The sequence below is a fragment of the Anas platyrhynchos genome, chromosome 3 (assembly GCF_047663525.1).
Source record: "Anas platyrhynchos isolate ZD024472 breed Pekin duck chromosome 3, IASCAAS_PekinDuck_T2T, whole genome shotgun sequence".
Classification (NCBI taxonomy): Eukaryota; Metazoa; Chordata; class Aves; order Anseriformes; family Anatidae; genus Anas; species Anas platyrhynchos.
In genome coordinates this window covers 30,282,177-30,300,843 of record NC_092589.1, presented here as the reverse complement: position 1 = coordinate 30,300,843, position 18,667 = coordinate 30,282,177, and the positions used below count along the sequence as shown (strand labels likewise).

The following is an 18,667-nucleotide window of genomic DNA, read 5'->3' as shown; positions in this document are numbered from 1 at the left end:
ACTGTGCTTTCAATGCGAAACTAAATACCCCACAAACGTACTTTGTCACCCTCTCGATGATCTGTACATGAACATTAGAATGTGTCTGTGCAAGAACTGCCTCATGCTGTGCACATTTCAGACACAGACCACCAACCCGACTAGAATGTGTGGCTGAAACGAGGGACTTCTGGTGTTTTAGCCTTCCTTCCAAATCTTCACATGTCTTCTGAGATTCTGAAAGGTCTTTTCTAGAAAGAAACAAAAAAATATTTCAGCAATAGACAAACACTTTTACAAGTTATATTTATATGCAACATATACTTACAGATGAAGACTTATAGAGAAGAGGAACTCTAAGAGTACCTGTAATACGTTTTATTTTACACATCAGCAGTGTAAAAAAAGCTTAAGAAATAATAGTTGAGCAAACAGAATTATTTATATATATGAAACAAAATTGTATTAGTTTGTTCTTTCTGTACTGCCAGAAAACAGTGGAGTTATATAGAAAAAAGATTAGATGAAAATTGTAGACTTACCTGTTGGCAAGAACAGAGAAAAGGATTCATTAGCAATAAAAACTGCGTAAATAAATTTACACATCAGCCGTGTGAATATTTAAGTATCCTAAGATTTTTTTTTTCCCCTGTTCTTCTTGCTTATAGTATCATTAAGTCCACATTTCTCCTCTACTCTCATATTAACAAGAATGTGACAACTTAAAATAAAAGTCTCCTACGTTCCCTAAGCAAAATCCAGATTTATTCAGCACATACTCTGATCACCACACACAAAGTTGAGGTCAACCACATCTCCAGATAAACAGGGAAACAGGGGTAGGTTGTTTTTTTTTTTTTTTTAATTAATTAAAAAAAAATAATTAATTAAAAAAAAACTTCTCTCCAAAATTTTTACCAGGTGTTGTGAAAAAAAAAAACAACGAAATAAACTTCCTCTAGAATTTCTAGGCATCTGTAAGGCCAAGTAGAGCATGAGCAGTAGGAATGCTGACATCAGGAAGTTCCAGACAAATGCACACTGTGCACATATAGATCAATTTGACAAATTGTGCAATGATTCCAAAACTTTTGGTTTGTTATGCAGGCCATCTGGGCAGCATACATGTAGCACGTCTGACACATTCTGGTTGCATTGGATTTACTGAGCATGCATGTTTATTTCCATCTGGGAAATCTGCATACTTTGCCCAATTTTAGTAGTCAGTGTATCAAATAGAATCACTATAACCTGAACAGAATTTGCTCTGCATATATTTTTTAGATGGCTGTGGTACAACAGATCTGTTGTTGGGAAGTCTAGGGCAGAAACCGGTGAGTCCAATGTAAATTCATGCTAAAAGTTAAAAACAAGGATGGTCCCACTTAAAGGAGTTTTGCACTTGAAAAAAAATAAAAATAAAATCAGCGAATCTCCAAATGCTTTGCAGAGCTTATATTTTCAAAGATCATGCCCTTCAGTGGAAAACAAGAACTTCAGTAGAGTAGTTACAGGAGTTTTCAGACCATTTGAACCTCCAATCTGTTTCTCTGAGTATATTTAACACTTTGAGCCAAGTGGACAGGAGAATACACAGCTGAGATTTAAGATTCTCCTTTACATTCACTAGCATGATTGGCTTTGCACATTTATGATTGCATCACTTCAGAAGGCATATTTAAACCATTAAGTCCTTTTACACTTGCACAGACACAAACACACAATTACGTAAATTTCAGGTATGTGAAATCTCAATTTATTCAGGGAGAAAAAAACAGCTTCAGCAGCAACATCATGAATGAAAGTATACAGGGGAAAGTTTATACCAGAACACCAAATTCTAAAGTGAATGCATCTGTCTCTGGTTTTCCATAGTCTGCTGACTATAATCACACCACTGTTACTTTGAAGAATTCATTTTTTATTTTCATTATGTTTTTATTTTTAAAGATATGCAGGTTGCATGACTGGAAACACAGAATGCATGCTTCAAAACTGTGTTCTCCTCCTCCAAAATCATTATCTGGATTAAACTAGTTCAATGCTTAAGATTTCTAAAAGTTGTGATACCAAACACTAGCAGAAGAGAACTAATTATGAAAGAGCTCACAAAAGTTAAAACTTTTTTTTTTATTGGGTTATCTGAACAGACGTGGAGTTTCCACATGGAAAATGGGTAAAAAGAATAAAGATTTCATATAAAGCTCTAAGGCCTGGTAACATCTATAAATACAACAATTCAACTTAATTTATAAAATTTATATATTGACATAATAGCAATGAATTCAATTACATTACTTTTCTATTTGAGAAAGCTTCTTGTAAAGCCAGCTTCCAGGGACGCTACTAGACAACATGACCCATTCTGTTACTTAAATTCAAATAAAGAATGGTTCAGGTTGTTGTGAGCTGGTATTTCCTCAACAATAATTTTAAGAAAAAAAAATTCACTTTACCTTAGAGACTTTACTTGAGCATCAAGGATATTGACTTTTTCTTGATAAAGAAGTTTTAGTTTCTCCTTTAGGAAAGATGGGAGAAAAAAAGTTTTCTTTTGGTTTCTTCATAATACTGTCTTAACAAAGAAATCTAGACATCAGCCGCATTCACTATTTTCCCCTGAAGATATAAATCTGAAACACTAGATCCAGAGAAATCTAAGTATCTCATGTTATTGTGAAAATTTATGAAATGAATAACCCTCCTGTTTTCTTATTTCTACCTAATATGCCAGATTCTCATATGGTATGAACTGCAAAAGCTCCAGCAGTTTCAGTTATTTACAATAATTTAGATGAATCTCTTCAATCTTGCCTTGATTTTGCTCTTACTCGCCCCTAATTCAGCAGAAATAGTAGATTCTTCAAGTAAAACAGTTATTTATTTATAATACAATAACTCCTATTACCTGGAACTCCTATTAACACAAACTAGATAAATGAATTAACCACAACAATGGTGAATACAATGGTGGTAATGAGCCAAAGAACACCGGATTCATCTCACTGTGATGTTTAGAAAGAAGTCACAATCAATATGATACTCCCACTTTAACATGACAGAGGAAGAAGTACAATTATTATAAAAACTAGCTTTCAAATAGGCGTTATGGATCACTGAAGATGTTTTCAGCTATAGATGAGGCATAAACTATCAAAAGTAGTTTTCTGTGAGAACTTAATAGATACCAATAATTATCTTGGAGATTTAAAGTGCCCTTTCAATTCCACAGCACACATGCGCATGGATAAAATACACCAAAAATTTAAATTAATCCTGTTCTTATCTCAGAAAGTGGCAATGTTACCCAATTAATTTAGATCAAAGCAATTTAGAATATCATCCCAAGCTGAAGAAATAAAACAGGTACTACAACAACTCTGAATCACAAAGGCTCCTCAGTATCTCTAAAAGCACAAAAAGTGTAATTTGGCTCAGGAAAGACAGACGAGTTAAAGCTACTTTTGTACCTTACCGACCCTGCACTGCTACTGTAGTAGTAAGGTTCATTGCAAAAGAGCTTGCCTAAAGGCTTGCCTGAATTACAGCAACTAGCTCCCACTTCTTGCTTGTGGGTTGTGTTACTGCCAAGAATCTCCAACGTATAGTATATGCCACTACTGACATGACATTCTTAAACTGAGACTTATCTCTGGAAATCAACATCTGCAGCTACACTCTGCCATCCGTATCTAACTGGATAACAATATTAATTAGGGAATAATGAGGAAATTATGCTTAAGACAATAAAATCTGACCTCCAATTAAGCTCCAGTCAACTAAAACTCCTTCTGTAAGCCTGTTACAAAATTAATTTTCAGAACTGCAGCAATAACAAAGTACTGAAAGTTTTTTCAAAGGTAAAGAATGCTAATACCAACCAGTTCTACATGCCATTTTTCTATTTCTCCAACTGATGCTGTAACCAAAGTTGGATTTTTGTTTTCTGCTGCTGATGAGGTGACTGGCTGATGCAGACTATAGTCATTACCACCTACAGGCCAGGAGTTCTGAGTATTTGCCTAAAATAAAAATATTAGTGCTTCAGTTATACTTATGTAGGCTGTATTTTTAAACAAGTATCAATTATGTGAGTATTGAATCTTATGATTTTCACCACAGTAGAATTTAAGAACCAATAAACAGCTTAATTAGGTTAGCAACCTGTGAAGTTATCTACAGAAATCCATGTTTTCAAACTGTCATTAGGTTTTGACTAAAATTCAGATTGAGGATGACCATTTAAACAGCCTTCATTAATAGGAATTACGTATCTGAACCTTGATTAAAACAACAACAAAAATAAAACCTTACTGAGGCATCTAGAAGAGTTTGTTCTCTCAAAGTATGTTCTGCAGCCAGAAATTTCAGTTTCTGATGGAGGTCCTCATTTTCAAGCACAACCTCTCGAACTCGCTCTCTCATCCCATACAATTCCTCCTATATGACAACAGGAACTGCATGTAAAAGGCCCCTTGAGACAATTAAATACATCTTGAGACCAAAAGTCTAGGTTAACACTTTCAAACAAAATGAGAATGTTCAAAAAAAGAGTCATTATACGGATACTTAAAGTACAAAAATATTTCTTAAAAATATGCTTATTTCCATTTCTAAGATAAAGTAAAAATGGCTTTGAAGGTCTTTAGACTCTAAACAGACACCAAGATATGTGGTAAGGCTCAGTGTTGACTGAATTGTGGCTTGTTCGTTTTTGGTCATTACAACAATCAACCTCAAGGTTAAGTGCAAGAAGCTGTTTTTAAGGCAATTCTTCATATTTGGGTACCAGGGTTTCATATTCAGGTGAAATATATTGTGTAAAATACCTTGCAAAACTTCACTTCTGCTTCTAAATGGTTAATGTACTGAGACTGATCATTAATTATAGGAACAAGATCAGAAAGGCCTGGTAAATCTTCATCTGCAGCTTCTGGAGGTTTCTGTAGGAAGTAAAGAATACCATGTGTTATTTTCTGATTTTCCACTTACTGCAGTAAGATGTTACTTACACACATTATTATTTATGCTTAAAAACAAACAAACAAAAAAAAACACACTAAGTACTAGATCATGAGGAAGGGAGAAACAGAGAAAACTTCAAATCTTCCGTACAAAAAAGTAAATATGTCATTCCTGTAAAAATGTGTTACTGCTTGATTAAGCACACTATAAAAACAGGAAAAAAAATACACCCACCGACCAATGTCCAAATGAAATTCACACCGCTATTTATTATTCATTTTAGATAAGGGTTCAGGAATATTTTCTGCTGTGAAATTAACATTAAAAATCCCTTGATTTTTAATTGGTATGCATCAAAGGATACACCTCTAAGTGTTCATTAATAATTGCTGCAGAAACACAACTGTGCCAGTTCAATAGCTCCACAGAAACACACAAAAATGTGTAATAGACACTACACTTAACAAAGAACCTGGTATTTTAAGAGACTCTACAACTTTACAGAATTTACTCCTAAGAATACAGTACAAATTAAATAAGAATGTAAATAAGTCTACTATTAAAATATCCTTCAAATCATAGCTGAGATGTCTTCCTGAAAACTACCGCCTCTTTGATCCTACTAGCAACACACAGGCTTTGTCACTCTGAAAAAGGAGCTAATTTAGAGTAGTTATTACCCAACTATTTTGCATATTATAGTAATTTATTGAGATCTAATGAAATATGACATACTTTAATAATTTTAATAAGTATCAATATTAACCATGAATATGATAGTCTACAATGAAACTGCTTCTGAATTTGTTAAATATTTTTGTGACTAGTCTCAAAACAACAAATTCAACAATCCACTGCTTTCAGAGTCTCACTCATCCTCTTTACATATTTCAGTATTGCTGTACTACCTTAGTTTGATTTTCCACTATTGAACTATACTAACTATTCTCATTCCTGAAGGTAATGTCTATCAGTGCAAGCCACCTTTAAAAAAAAAATAAAAAAATAAACAATTAAAACCGAGGCAGTCAAATTGGAACACATTTCTAAACAGAACATATATCCTCTTGTAAAAAAAAAAAACAAACAAAAAAAACAAAAAAACCCCTGCACTTTTCAGTAATTTACTGAACTGAAAAACGTAACTGACAAACCTAAATAGGGTAAGTGTCCCTTCTTTGTATTGTTTTCTAGAAAGGATACAAAGTCTGCAAATTAGGTCCTCTTGGAGGATGAGCAGATACATTTCTAGTATTAGTTTGCTATTCTGGACAAAACAGGCTGCTTGTGCTGATCTCTAGGTAGTTTTGAAACTGTTACAATTCTACCTTCAGTGATCTTAGGTCAGAATCAAACTCTTTTGTGCAAAAAAAAAAAAAAAAAAATCAATTGAATGCTTTTCAAATACACCTAAAGTTTTAAAGATTCTAGAACTCATTTTCAGGAACTAATTAATTGAACAGCTGGACTGTTAAGTCTTCTGGACCTCCTAAAATATTCAGAAACCTACGTCTTTGTTTTGAAAGAAATAGAAACATTCACCATTAAAAATAAATAAAGCTATTAGCGGCTAGCTATTGCATCTTCTAGTTACCTTATCTAGAAGTTGGTCATCTGACAAGAATTGACAAAAAAAAATGCTATGTTTTCCAAGATGAGGTATTAAGACTCCCTGCCCAGCTTTAAAAAACAAACAAACAAAAAAACAACAATAAAGTCCACTAATTGGGTAAAACCAAACAGAAAACAAAACAACAACAAAAAAACACCAACCACTGTACACACACACAAAAAAGAAATAACTATGCTATGATGGCAATGAATATCCAAACCTTACATGAGAATGAATAACCATACCTGTAAAGGCAACAGAAATTTCTGGCAAGAAAAGCCTTCCTATCAAATGATACCTAATATAAATTCTGCCATAGGAAAGTGGGATTCTTGAGAGATCTAGAGCTAGAATTGAGGAGAAAAATGCAGGGTTTTCCAGAACCATAAAAACATTTATAGAATAAACTCTGAATCTGTAATCTATTTCACCTGGGCTCAGTGCACGTAAGTGTTCTGTATACACAGAATTCACAGTGCTTTAGAGGCTATTCATCTAAATTAGTTTATATAGTCTGTTTTTTTTTTTTTTTTTTTTTTTAAACATTTGTTGGGGAAGGGAAAGAAAGAAGAGACAGAATATACATGTGTATGTATATCCATATATCCTAAATAGAACATATTATGGTTCCAAGAATATTTGGAACCCATTGCTCTGATCCTCCAGATCCCAACTGACTTCCCAACTCTTCTTTGAAAGTTGAAGATACTGCAGTTGAGAATTCATATTGCCTCACTGAAAAGTTTACACAACAGTGTTTGACAGTGGGAAAAATTCATAACATATGCAAGAGTGCTAGAGAACAGTTTCAATAGAAAGAAAAGAATATGTAGTATTTTCTCCTGACAGGGAAGCAACGGAGGACTAGTTAACCCACAGCCCTATCACAGTGATATTTCATTATTTATAAGCTTCTACCTGCCATTTGATGGGATGAATGCTTGTTAGATAATTAGTGATTCATTTCTTTAACTACATAATTGTTATCACTTAATTTGGGAATTTTAATAAATATTCTGATCACAGCCCCAAAATAATGTGTGTTATAGAACAGAAGAACAGAGGTCAAGGGAAGCATATTTAAAGTAGGCCAACTATAAAAATCGGTACGAATTACCAAACATTTATGCACGAGTCTCAGAAATGTTGTTCACATTTGCATTCTTGACACTGAAAAGTTTACCGTATGAACACAAGGGTTTATAAAATATAGATGCTTGCCAGCTTTAGAGGTTAGTGTTCTACACACTGACAAATAGTTTTGCCAACATCCCAAATAAGTTGGCCCACCTTGTACGTTTCCAGAATGCCTCAAATTTCCAAACCCCAGGAACTGGGCACTCCATGCTGGCAGTCTTGAACCTGCTGCCCCGTCAACTGGCACGAGACAATGGGAAGGAGTTGCAAAAACGCAAGCTACAAGGACAGCATCAGGAACTTGGGCTGGGGAGTACAAAAGGCAAATCTCTGCCTGATCATCTGGGTGTGGTCTAAAAAGAAGTACTTATTTGATGTCTCCTGCAATTGTAATCAGCAGGCAAAAGAAAGGAATTTTGTTAGGGCAAATGTCACTTATATGTACAAAAAGTTGTGATGTTTACTACACAGTATGCTTGCTGTGAAATATTTTATTTACCTATAGTCATGTAGTCATCTACTACTCAGTAGTCAGCAGGTATTTCAGCATAATTCAAAGAAAAAGGTTAAGGTTACTCATAATATGTGTTTGTTTTCCTTGACTGTTAGGGAATTGGTTTGTATTTACACATGAAGCATTTCTGCAGTATCCAGCAAACCAACAGACAAGATGGTATCAGACAAGGATGTGTGTAAGCATATGCACACACACTTTTGTAGCTGCACATTCTTTGACTTTTACACTCTGTCCTCAAAACATGTGCGCATTTCTTCCTTCCAAGGCTCCAATGCTCTATCCATACAGTAAATACCTTATTTTCTGTTTACTCCTCCATCCTTTAATAGAATCGTAGGATATCCTGAGTTGGAAGGGACCCACGGGGATCACTGAGTCCAACTCCTGGATACAGCCCTTGAAATACACCACAATCACACTTGTTTCTTTGGAAAAACATGTTGTTTTCTCAAATTTTCCACTTGGCTAAAATTTCTTTAAGTAGAAAACTTGGACAAAGATGAATTAAAAGATGCTTTAAAAAACAAAACAAAACCAACACACTTTCTCCATCCCCCCATGGGTTAACCACAAATTGATACTGATTCATATAACCTCAAGATCAAACAATGATGCACCATTCCTTTGAGATACAAAACTCTAATTCTATCCTGCACTACTATGAGGCACAAGTGCCTGTCAGGACAATCAGACTGAACTCGGGGATTTTGGAACTCTATGAGAAGTTGAACTTTCAATAAAATTTTCTCGATATCAGAACAGTGAAGCTAAGACTTATTACACAGGCTCAAAGCAACGGAAGAGGAACATGGCTTTCCAATTTTCCTACTGCTAATTCAGCTTTGACAGGGAAGAGTTGCTTGCATGGTCTGGCGCAAACCTACCCAGGCAATAGAAGCCATTGTAAGATTAAACTGAAACAATGTCTTCAACTGTTTTTTTCCCCTGCCGGTTACAGAAAAACTGCTATATACCAGTAATTGACCTGTACACTGCATGTATTTTGGTGCAGTTCTGCTGCAGGAAGGATACATTTGAGAAGCCTAGATAGAGGTATCCCTTCCATTTAGTTTACTGACTTTGGCAGAGACCTCTGCATTTTGGTGCAGAGCTACAAATCCTGTTACATGGAAATCTCTAATCCTCTAAAGAAAACGCATGGTTATAGCGCAATAAAGCCTTTCTGAGTATAGTCATAAAGAAAAATAGAGACTGCTTTTATGGAAATTTGGCCACGCAGTCAATCCCAACTGTTTCAAAAACAAAAAGGATGAATTTTAGTGGAGAGAAGATGATGAGAAAACTTACAGTAACGTGAACTGTCACCTATGCATCATGGTCAACAAAGAAAAATAAATGTCTAAATCCTGTATCAGGAATTTCTTTTTCTTCTGCCATGGTCATGAACAAGCCAAGTTCTGACCACATCCTAGAAAAAAACTTACATTTTGGAATGTAAGAATGATTCATCCTGGATACTATGAAATTACTGATCTCAGCATGCATGCTGTTCATTCAAGTAACACAAAGAAACAAGAAGAAACATACACAGAACAGCATCTTCCTCCTTGATGGAGAGACTTCACTTTCCACGCTTTCTTGATGTTGCAACAAAATCTTAAGTTGATTAGCTAGGAAGAGATAAAAACATTTATTGTAAGCAATAAGACTGATTTTATATTTTTTTTTTTGGGGGGGGGGGGGGGGGGGGGGGGGAGGGTGGGAGGGGAACTGATTTAATATTGCTTCTAACAATTTTTAAGCTATTCGCCTTCTGAGTGATCTTACCTGCATGACTGTGCTGTAGATCCTGCCAGGCTGAACTCTCACTGCCATCATTGCCATGGTCCACATCATTGCCCTTGTCCACAGAGGACTCATCAAACCCAACTTCATCCTTACCCTCTGCAAACTGTCTTTCCTCCAAGGCATATTTCAATTGATGGATACTTTCATTAGCACGCTCTGCAGTAAAAAGTAAAAAAAAAAAAAAAAAAACACATAAAAGAAAGTATTTACTGATTCACAATTTGTTTGCAAAAAAATGCAAAGACTAAATGCATTCAGCATCTGTCTAGCTTGACTCCTTCATCTGAGGCCAGCCGCTGGAAGTAATTGTCTAATGCAAACATCAAAACTATGATATGTCAACAACTTGAGGGAGAATCATTTACCACATTTGTAAAGAACAAGCCATAAACAGTATGTTAGCCTGTCAATGCATTAAGCCTCTGCAGCAGCACAAGTACCTGCTATTAGAAATTGCCAGCAGAAAGAAAGCTTCAACTACTAATTTGACCCCAAAACATTTCCTAGCATATATGGCTCTATTATTTTTAAATGAATATAAAGCTCATGCTGTATTTTGTATAATGTGGAGGATCAGGCTCTAAGGACAACATTTGTGAATTTTAATGGTGACACCTCACATGACAAAGCAATGACTAGTACAACTGAAAAAATATCTGAGTAACTGAAATAAAAACTCAGCAACAGGAAACTGTGATTAAATAAAGATAGATGACTTCTGACCAACTGCAAAAAAACCCACATCATTCCAGAAAAGCAAAAAACTATTTCCAGATAAAACGAAATATTTTATGAACCCTTCCAACAACTGGCTGACTTAGGGGTGATACAGCAACATTCTTTTCTCATTTTCAATATATTTTTCTTATATTTATTTTTCCTTTTTCCTTCTTTCAGCTGATTTTGTAAAAATAGCAAACTTTCTAACCACAAATGCCATATCACTGCACTACAATTGAACACATCTGATATGCCAGAAAAGAAACTGGACAGATTTGCAGCTGAAGAGGTGACAACTGGATTGCAAATCAGAAAATATGGGATTGGTTTTAGACAGTGACACTTCTTTTTCACACTGTAGGACCTCAATCAGTTAATTCACTAACTACATTGTTTCTTTCAACCACCTGTGTATAAATGAAGATGAGTAAATTCTCTTCCCTTTAAGCCATGTGTATACCAACTAGACAAGACAGGAAGGTGATCTAGCATAGTATGGCTTTCTGCAATACTCAGAGCAGAACCTCTAGGTTCTATTTACTGGTAAAGCTCTTTGGTTTTCAGTATTTAAAGGACCTCAGATCCCTGTGGAAAAATTGCAAGCTAGCAACAGAACCTGATGAATCTCTTTTCTTTGATGTATCGGGCTCAATCCAACTGCTCCATAAAAAGTTGCCAACTATCATGTATAAGTCACAGGCAGTACTTACCATAAGGGACAAGCAAATAATTTACTTAATGCCACAGCTAGCCAAACACCTTAGAGAAAGAAAACCACTGCAAATTATCTCAGTGACAGAAGCAACCAGGGAAACTAACTGGTTCGAGACCTCATTGCTGTAGGTACAGAGAAACTCTGATCCCTTCATCTAAACATCAGTGCAACCTTGGACTAGATTAAGCTCAGTTAAGCATAATGGTTTAGACAAAAACAATAGGACCCTAACTGAAACATTAATGTTCAAACAGCATGTGCTATATATTCTACCTGCTTAATAATAATACTTCCATGTCCTGAAAGAAGTATTGATATCTCTTTATTTTCTCTACTCATTTTAACTACAACATCCAAGTATTACATCCTGAAGATATATTACAGGTATCCTTTTCCCAGAGAATAATCTTTACACAGAGGGTAGAAGGTGTGTTTTTGTGTGTGTGCACGTGTGTGTGGGTGCATGGGAACACCACTACTGCTGCAGAGCAACTTTACAAATAATAAAAAAAGAAATACACTACAGATCCATTCAACATATCCAAAAAAAAAAAAAACACCACTTTAAGATAAAGGCTAGAGTCAAAACACAAAATACAACAGGGAAGAGGTCGGTGTATTTCCAAGTAAGTAATAACCAGTTTGGGGAGGAAAAAAAAAAGATAAAAGATTGTGAGAACAATTTGCTACTGAGAGGAAAACAGAAAAAAAAAACACACACACACAAAAAACACAACAAACAGAGAAGGCATTGAAGCGTGTCTGCATTGCCTAAACAAAAGATGTTTTTTTCAGACATTGCCCAAGACTGTCCATGAAGAGCACTCCTTTAAACGAAAGTACCAAAGCTACCTCATTCATGAACTCAGAAATGCCACAGAAAATACTCTTGAGCTAATGGAGAGCTAAGCAAAAGAACCAACCATCCACAACAACAGAAGTGCCTGCAAGACATAGAAAATAACTCCAACTGACAGAAGTGTTGAGCAACATAAATTGGAGAAAAACTACAACTCCATAAAAAAGTTGCTTTACCTCTATCATCTACAGAAAAAACGTCTAGTTCTAATAATGTTTACAGGAAGATAAGTGGAAGTTACCGGCTATAAATTTAACATGTCACTTGTTAATATTCCAGTTCCCAATCAGAAAACAGCCCTAGAAAGTAGGAGACAAAATTACAGTGATTCTTTAGGGCTAAAATAATATAATTTATGTGAAACATTAACCAACAAGACAGGAAATTAGACCAGTTGGTGAAAACACAAAGATATTTAAAGAAAATTTTACTGTCCAAAATATATTAACATTGATTTTGTTTCTATTGACACTTAGAAATCTAAAAATAGTACACCATATAGTCTCTTTCTCTGGAGATATTCAAGGCCCATCTGGTCACCTACCTGGGCAACCTGCTCTAGGGAACCTGCTTTGGCAGCGGGGCAGGACCTGATGATTTCTTAAGTCCCTTCCAACCCTGACAATTCTGTGATTGACTTCCTGAATACCTACTCATTCTTGGAAACATGAGGTATGCAAGAAGTTTTTAAAGGTTATTTTGTTTTGGTTTTGAAACAGAAAATCAGTTATTTATATTAAAAATATTTACTGGAGAGATTTTCACAGGGTGGTAAAAAAAAACACAACAAACTGTCCTTCAATAACAGTAATATGCACTCACCTCATTATTTTAAAGTAAGTATTCAAGTACACTAACTAGAATTGATTTTTTCATCCCCAAGTGAAAGATGGTTGATTGAAATGAAATTTCACATGAAATGTCTGCTCAGAAACAAAGAAACAAGCTGAGAAATTGCTTTCAAGTTTTTATTGTATTTTGTGCGGGCTTGTAATTTACCTTACTCATCATTCTGCTACAGAGCTATTCTTCATACCACAGTCGTAGCGAAGCACAGGCACATGATCTACCATGCCACTAATGCACTACATGGCAGTTTGAGACTGAAACTATTGTATCAACTACTAAATGTGCTTCTAGGACTTTAAATGTAAACATTCAACAACAGACGATACCAGGCTGCTCATTAGGTCAGGCCTCTAAAGGTTGTAAGATGTGTTTAACACACTGATGTCTCAGAAAAATGAGTTACAGATCCATCTGGTTTGGCTTCTCAGCCTTCATATTTGCTTTGCATTGTTACATGAGAAACCTGCTATTTTCAACACCTCCTTTAGCCAGTTATCTTTAAGAGGAGGTTGTTCTCTAGAGCTGCAGCATTCATCCCTACCAGTCCCTATACCAGCCTTTGCTGCAGGGTATAAAGTACATGTCTATGTTCTAGAGACCCTCACCTGTAGGAAACACCGAGCACTTCCCAATCCTTTCTGATGGATTCCCCGACCTTGAATGCATGTTACATGTTCTGTTCAGCAAGAATACCTAGAAACAATTGCCAAATAAAAAGCCTAATAAAAAAAACACCTTACAATTATAGATTACCATTTAAAATTTCTTAGCTGCTAAAGTGTCCTAGCTCACTTGGAAAGCTGGTAACTTGGCCACAACTCATTTTTCCCGGGACTGCACGTCTCTCCTACTTTATTTACTGAAAAAGACACACAGATGCACAATAAGATTTTCTTTGTAGAAGTCTTGTATTTCCTCTGTTCTTACAGCTTCATCCCCTGAAACTACATAAAAGGATACTGCACTTGGCAATGCAGTGGAATAGAGAACATTGTTTCCACATTTCCTTACAGTACAGATTTATAAGCTGCCTCTATCAGACATTGTAGCTAAAAAGGATGGCCTCTCCCTTCTCTTAAACCAACTCTGACCCAAAAGCAAGACAGCGTTGTTCACTTCAAAGGGTTGCTTATTTATGGGGCAGAAAATTCATATTAAAAAAAAGTGAACAACTCTCTTTCCAAAGAGTCAGGTGAATGCTAGAAATAAAGTACAGTCTAAAATCATGTCTTTCATGGATTGACTGCTGTTGAGCAGAAAAGAGAAAGCTGAGCTGAAAGGTCACCTGCTGTCACACCCTGCTCCCTCCTCATACCAATGTAGAAGGAGGCTCGCTGGATGTTCACGCCACAACTGCCCATTTTTGGTGGTTAATGTGACTACAATAGCACAGCTCTTACTCTGTCAGAAAATACCTCTCTTCCCTTGGGGATAACTTAAATAGAAATGCTATTATCTCCTAAAGACTTTGAAGTTCATTTGAAACGGTTTCAATTGTGTGAAAGTTTACATAGTAACCTAATAACCCAAGCCGTACAAATACCACCCTCCTAACTCTGCGTTACACACAATGTGAAAGACTGCAATTATACGAAGTCTAGACTAATCAGGAAAAGCCCTGCTATAAAGCCTTCATTATTTCCATCAGAAACCTCTCTGTTGGGCTCTAAGACCAATTATTTTTTGGTCACATTTTTGGCCTGGCTTTCTGCCCTCCAGCTACAGGAGTCAGTTCACTGAACACTTGGGCTTCCCTACATACCAGTACTGAGGGATTTTTCTTAACAAAGGACACAGCACTGAGGAGTAATTGGTAATCTTTGCAAACTTGTGCACTCTTCCATCATACTGAGTAAGGCTGTGAAATGATTCTTCTGATCTCCAGAATGGATGGTTATAACCTGTTGCCATGTGTCAGCCTGGGTCCAGATAAAGTCAAGGACTACAAACAATGTAAATGCTGCATATCAAAAATACGTAACAGTACCCAAGGCTATCTGAAACTCCTGAATCCAGATGACATGAATGATACAAAAATGTAAAAAAAAAAAAAAACAAATTGCATAACTGTGGGTAAAACAAGTAAAGAATTAGGTTCAGCAGCACATAAAATAATAGATCTATTTGTTCCACATTAAATCCATAAAGCTACCAGGAACAATGTGAGCAATGGGGTTGTTTGTGATATTGCCCTGTTGATATCTGCTCACTGTGAGGCACTCCTGGATGTAAGGGATCAGACCTACCTCTGCGCTGTACGGAAAGTCCCTGCTTCCCAGAGAGGAAAAGAAAACAGCCACTAGAAGATTGTGCTCTGAAGTAGCTTACAAACCATAATGGATACAGAGTAAGGCAACCCAGTCAGAATAGGAAATAAAATAAGTTTTATGAACAGAACATATGCAGTCATTTGATATGGTGAGCTCTACTGATACCCTTATACAGAGTTAAACAGTCCAAGATGCAAGATTCGTGAGAAAGGCCCTTTGAAGTTAGTTACAGGAGAATTAAATCTATCACTTACAGCATCCAGATAACTTGGTACACTTCAGACTCCACATATGAAAACACTATAATCTTGTCACAACTACGAAGATACTGTATACACAGGTATATATACACACATACTTGTGTGTATGTATATACACACACTTATATAAAGACACACACACACGTATATATAAAACAGTCCCCAAGCATCTCAACAGATTTTCTAGTTGAGGGAAAGAGAAATTCCACTGGAACATTTTAAATGCACGAAGAGCCTAAGACAAGATTAGAAAAACTGAAGCTCTGTTGCAAAATGCTACAAAAGCCTGTTTTCAAGGCAAATTTGAATCGAGGAATGAACCAAACTGACCAAACCACACACACAAAAGAACATCTACATGAAGAAATATTAAGCATGCTGAAACTATGAGAACACAGGCAGAGGGCAGTGGCTTGGACTCCAAAGGCTTTTGGCTTCCCCTGCTGTCACGGCCTAAGGAAGCCAAGAGCGTCACGCCCCGCAGGGAGCCCAGGCGGCTCGGTGCAACCACTGAATCCAGACATAACCACTGAATCCCCACATTTCCCTGTGCTCCAGCAGGACGGACGTCGAGCAGAGCACACTGCCTGCATGCTCTAGAGCTCAAATACACACAGCAGTGCGTCTCCTGGAGGATGAGCACAAGAAACCCGCCTTCACCACCACACTTTGGACTCGCAGTGATTCCAGAGGCCAGCAGAAATTAAGCTTCAGTGCTTAAAATGAAGAAGCAGGTCAGGCGCTGCACCGTACGGAACAGGAGCTCGAATTCCTGAGGTATTTTGGTGTCAGCGCAGCCCCCTGCCAGACCTGCACAAGAGCAAGCAAACAAGCCTGAAGCAGCGTTCCAGGCAGATCATCGCAAGCTCTCTAAAAATACAGCAAGCGCTGTGAAACACGTCACATTTCCGACACGTTCCTCCAGCTTGTGCCTGTGCCTGCGCTGGTGCAGCAGAAACAAACAACAACAATAAGCCCAAGGCGCGACCTTTCTAATCAAAACTCTCTCTTGCGTGACAGCAATACTTTGCGTTGGGGCAAACCCGCTCTGCCAGCAGAAGTTTTACCCAGCAGTAATTAAAACGTTAATTTACCGCTCCTCCACGGCCGGGAACAGCCCCAAGCCCTCAGCCGGCACAGCGAAGTTCCCCCGGGGCCCCCTGCCCTCACCGGAGGGCGCAGGCTGAGGGAGCACGGAGCCGCGCTGCCGTTACGGAGGAGCCGCCAACGGTCACCTCCACCAACGGTCACCTGCTTCAACGGCTCCTGCCGGGCAGCACCGCTCGGGTAGGGGAGGGGGACGGGGAGGCGGGGGGGGACCCGTGTGACCACGGGAACCGCTCCGGGCCCCCCACCGCACCGCGCCGCCGCCGCTCACCTCGGAGGCGCCGCTGGTAGCGCTCCAGAGCCGCCGCCAGGCCGGGCTCCCCGCCGGGCCCCCGCATCAGGACGCCGCCGGCTGCCGGGGCCACGCTCGCAGCGAACTGCCCTGCGGCTTCCAAGGGGCAGGGACTACAAGTCCCGGCACGCCGCGCGCCGCGCGGGGGCTGCCGGGAGGTGTAGTCCCCGGGAGGAGGACGGGCGCCCCTTTGTTGGGGCTGGCGGCCGCGCTCGCGCCTGCGCACAAGCACGCGCCTTCCGCCTACGTCCCCGTCTCCGCAGCGGCCGGGCATAGCGCATGGCGGAGGCGCGGGAAGCCGCGTTTGCCTCCCCGCGGCGCCTGCGCACTGAGCGCAGCCGCGGCCCCGCTATTGTCTGCAGCGGGCGCATGGGCAGCTCCCTCCCCGCGCCGCTCGGCGCCCGGCGCATGCGCGGCACCCCCCTCCCCTCCTCCCCCCCCCGCATTGTGTGAGCCCGGCCGGCGCCTGCGCAGTGCCGCGCCCGCCGTGCCCGTTACCGCTATGTGCGGGGAATAACGGCGGCGAGGCTGCACGGCGACGCCGAGCCCTGCGGCCCCCCCCCCCCCCCACACACACAGAGCGGTACCGCCCGTACCGCCGCCACCAACACCAGCAGCGCCGGGCAGAGCCGCCGCGAAGGGGTGAGTGAGGGAGTGCGGAGGCGGAGCGGGGCCGGGGGCTCGCCCAGCCATTGTGCGCCCACCGCACACCGAGGGGGGCGGCGGGCTGAGGGGGGGGCGGGAGGAGGAGGAGGAGGAGGAGGAGGAAGGGGGGGGGGGATAAATGGGGAGTGGGCTCGGAGGGGGGCGGCAGCGCTCGGGGGAACGGCCGCCTTTGTGAAGGGGAAGGAGGGACGGAGGGAGGGCGGCAGCGCCGGGGGTCTCCGTGCCCGCGCCGCCGTGACAGCGCCCTCGGCCCCCCGTAGCCCGCCCGGGGTGGGACGGGGCGGCCCAGGCGCGATTCGACGCGAGGCGATTCCCTGCGGGGAGCGGCCCCCGGGGGCTGCGCTGCGCCCCGCTGCCCGTGCGGCGCCTCCGCAGCGCTCACGCCTGGGCAGCGGCAGCGGGGAGCGCCGTGTCTGTGAGCCCCGAGGGGCTGCCCCTCGCTTCTTGTTTTTTTCCAAACGGTTTGTCAGTTGCATGCCGGTTTCTGATGGAGTGGGTTTGGTTTGTTTGTTTATTTATTTATTTATTTATTTTTGCTTGTTTGTTTGCTTTTGTTTTCTGAAAGAGGTCATAAGGGCTGGATGGATGGATGGAGAGAAGAGGGTTGCCCAGGGAGGTGGTGGAGTCACCGGCCCTGGGGGTGGTCAAGGAGAGGCTGGACACGGTGCTTGGGGACACGGTTTAGTGGGTGACATTGGTGGTAGGGGGATGGGTGGACCAGGTGATCTTGGAGGTCTCTTCCAACCTTAATGATTCTGTGATTCTAAGAGTTGAGGATACACAGAATTATCTGTGCAAAACCATAAGATGCATTTTTGTTTTGTTTTCATTTGTTTTTCTCAGATTTCTAAACATATTATCTATAATGGATCAGCTACAAATCTTTTCTCTTTCTTTCTAAAATAAACAT

At 39.8% G+C, this 18,667-nt stretch overlaps 2 protein-coding genes across 26 annotated transcripts in view; one reads left to right on the top strand and one right to left on the bottom strand.

The window, feature by feature from the left end:
- The window catches only part of SDCCAG8 (SHH signaling and ciliogenesis regulator SDCCAG8), a 108,548-nt gene extending 91,086 nt beyond the window's left edge, over window positions 1-17,462 (bottom strand). For 3 of the 11 annotated variants that reach the window (XM_038177273.2, XM_072035633.1, XM_072035635.1), the window contains exons 1-8: window positions 17,071-17,454; window positions 9,999-10,175; window positions 9,759-9,841; window positions 4,809-4,922; window positions 4,294-4,419; window positions 3,861-4,001; window positions 2,436-2,500; window positions 42-230 (exon numbers count right to left, since the gene is read on the bottom strand). In XM_038177273.2, coding sequence (XP_038033201.2) covers window positions 42-230; window positions 2,436-2,500; window positions 3,861-4,001; window positions 4,294-4,419; window positions 4,809-4,922; window positions 9,759-9,841; window positions 9,999-10,175; window positions 17,071-17,365 — 1,190 coding nt within the window. In that variant the 5' untranslated portion in view covers window positions 17,366-17,454. Of the gene's footprint in view, window positions 1-41; window positions 231-2,435; window positions 2,501-3,860; window positions 4,002-4,293; window positions 4,437-4,808; window positions 4,923-9,758; window positions 9,842-9,998; window positions 10,176-13,767; window positions 13,869-17,070 lie in introns of those variants that run through there. The other 8 variants (XR_011808142.1, XM_027453843.3, XM_072035634.1 and 5 more) reach the window with 6 other exon arrangements.
- Window positions 16,958-18,667, top strand: part of CEP170 (centrosomal protein 170) — a 101,710-nt gene continuing 100,000 nt past the window's right edge. For 8 of the 15 annotated variants that reach the window (XM_027453832.3, XM_038177266.2, XM_072035627.1 and 5 more), the window contains exon 1: window positions 17,577-17,733. The gene's annotated coding sequence lies outside the window, so the exon portion shown is untranslated. Of the gene's footprint in view, window positions 16,980-17,538; window positions 17,734-18,667 lie in introns of those variants that run through there. The other 7 variants (XM_072035631.1, XM_072035630.1, XM_072035628.1 and 4 more) reach the window with 3 other exon arrangements.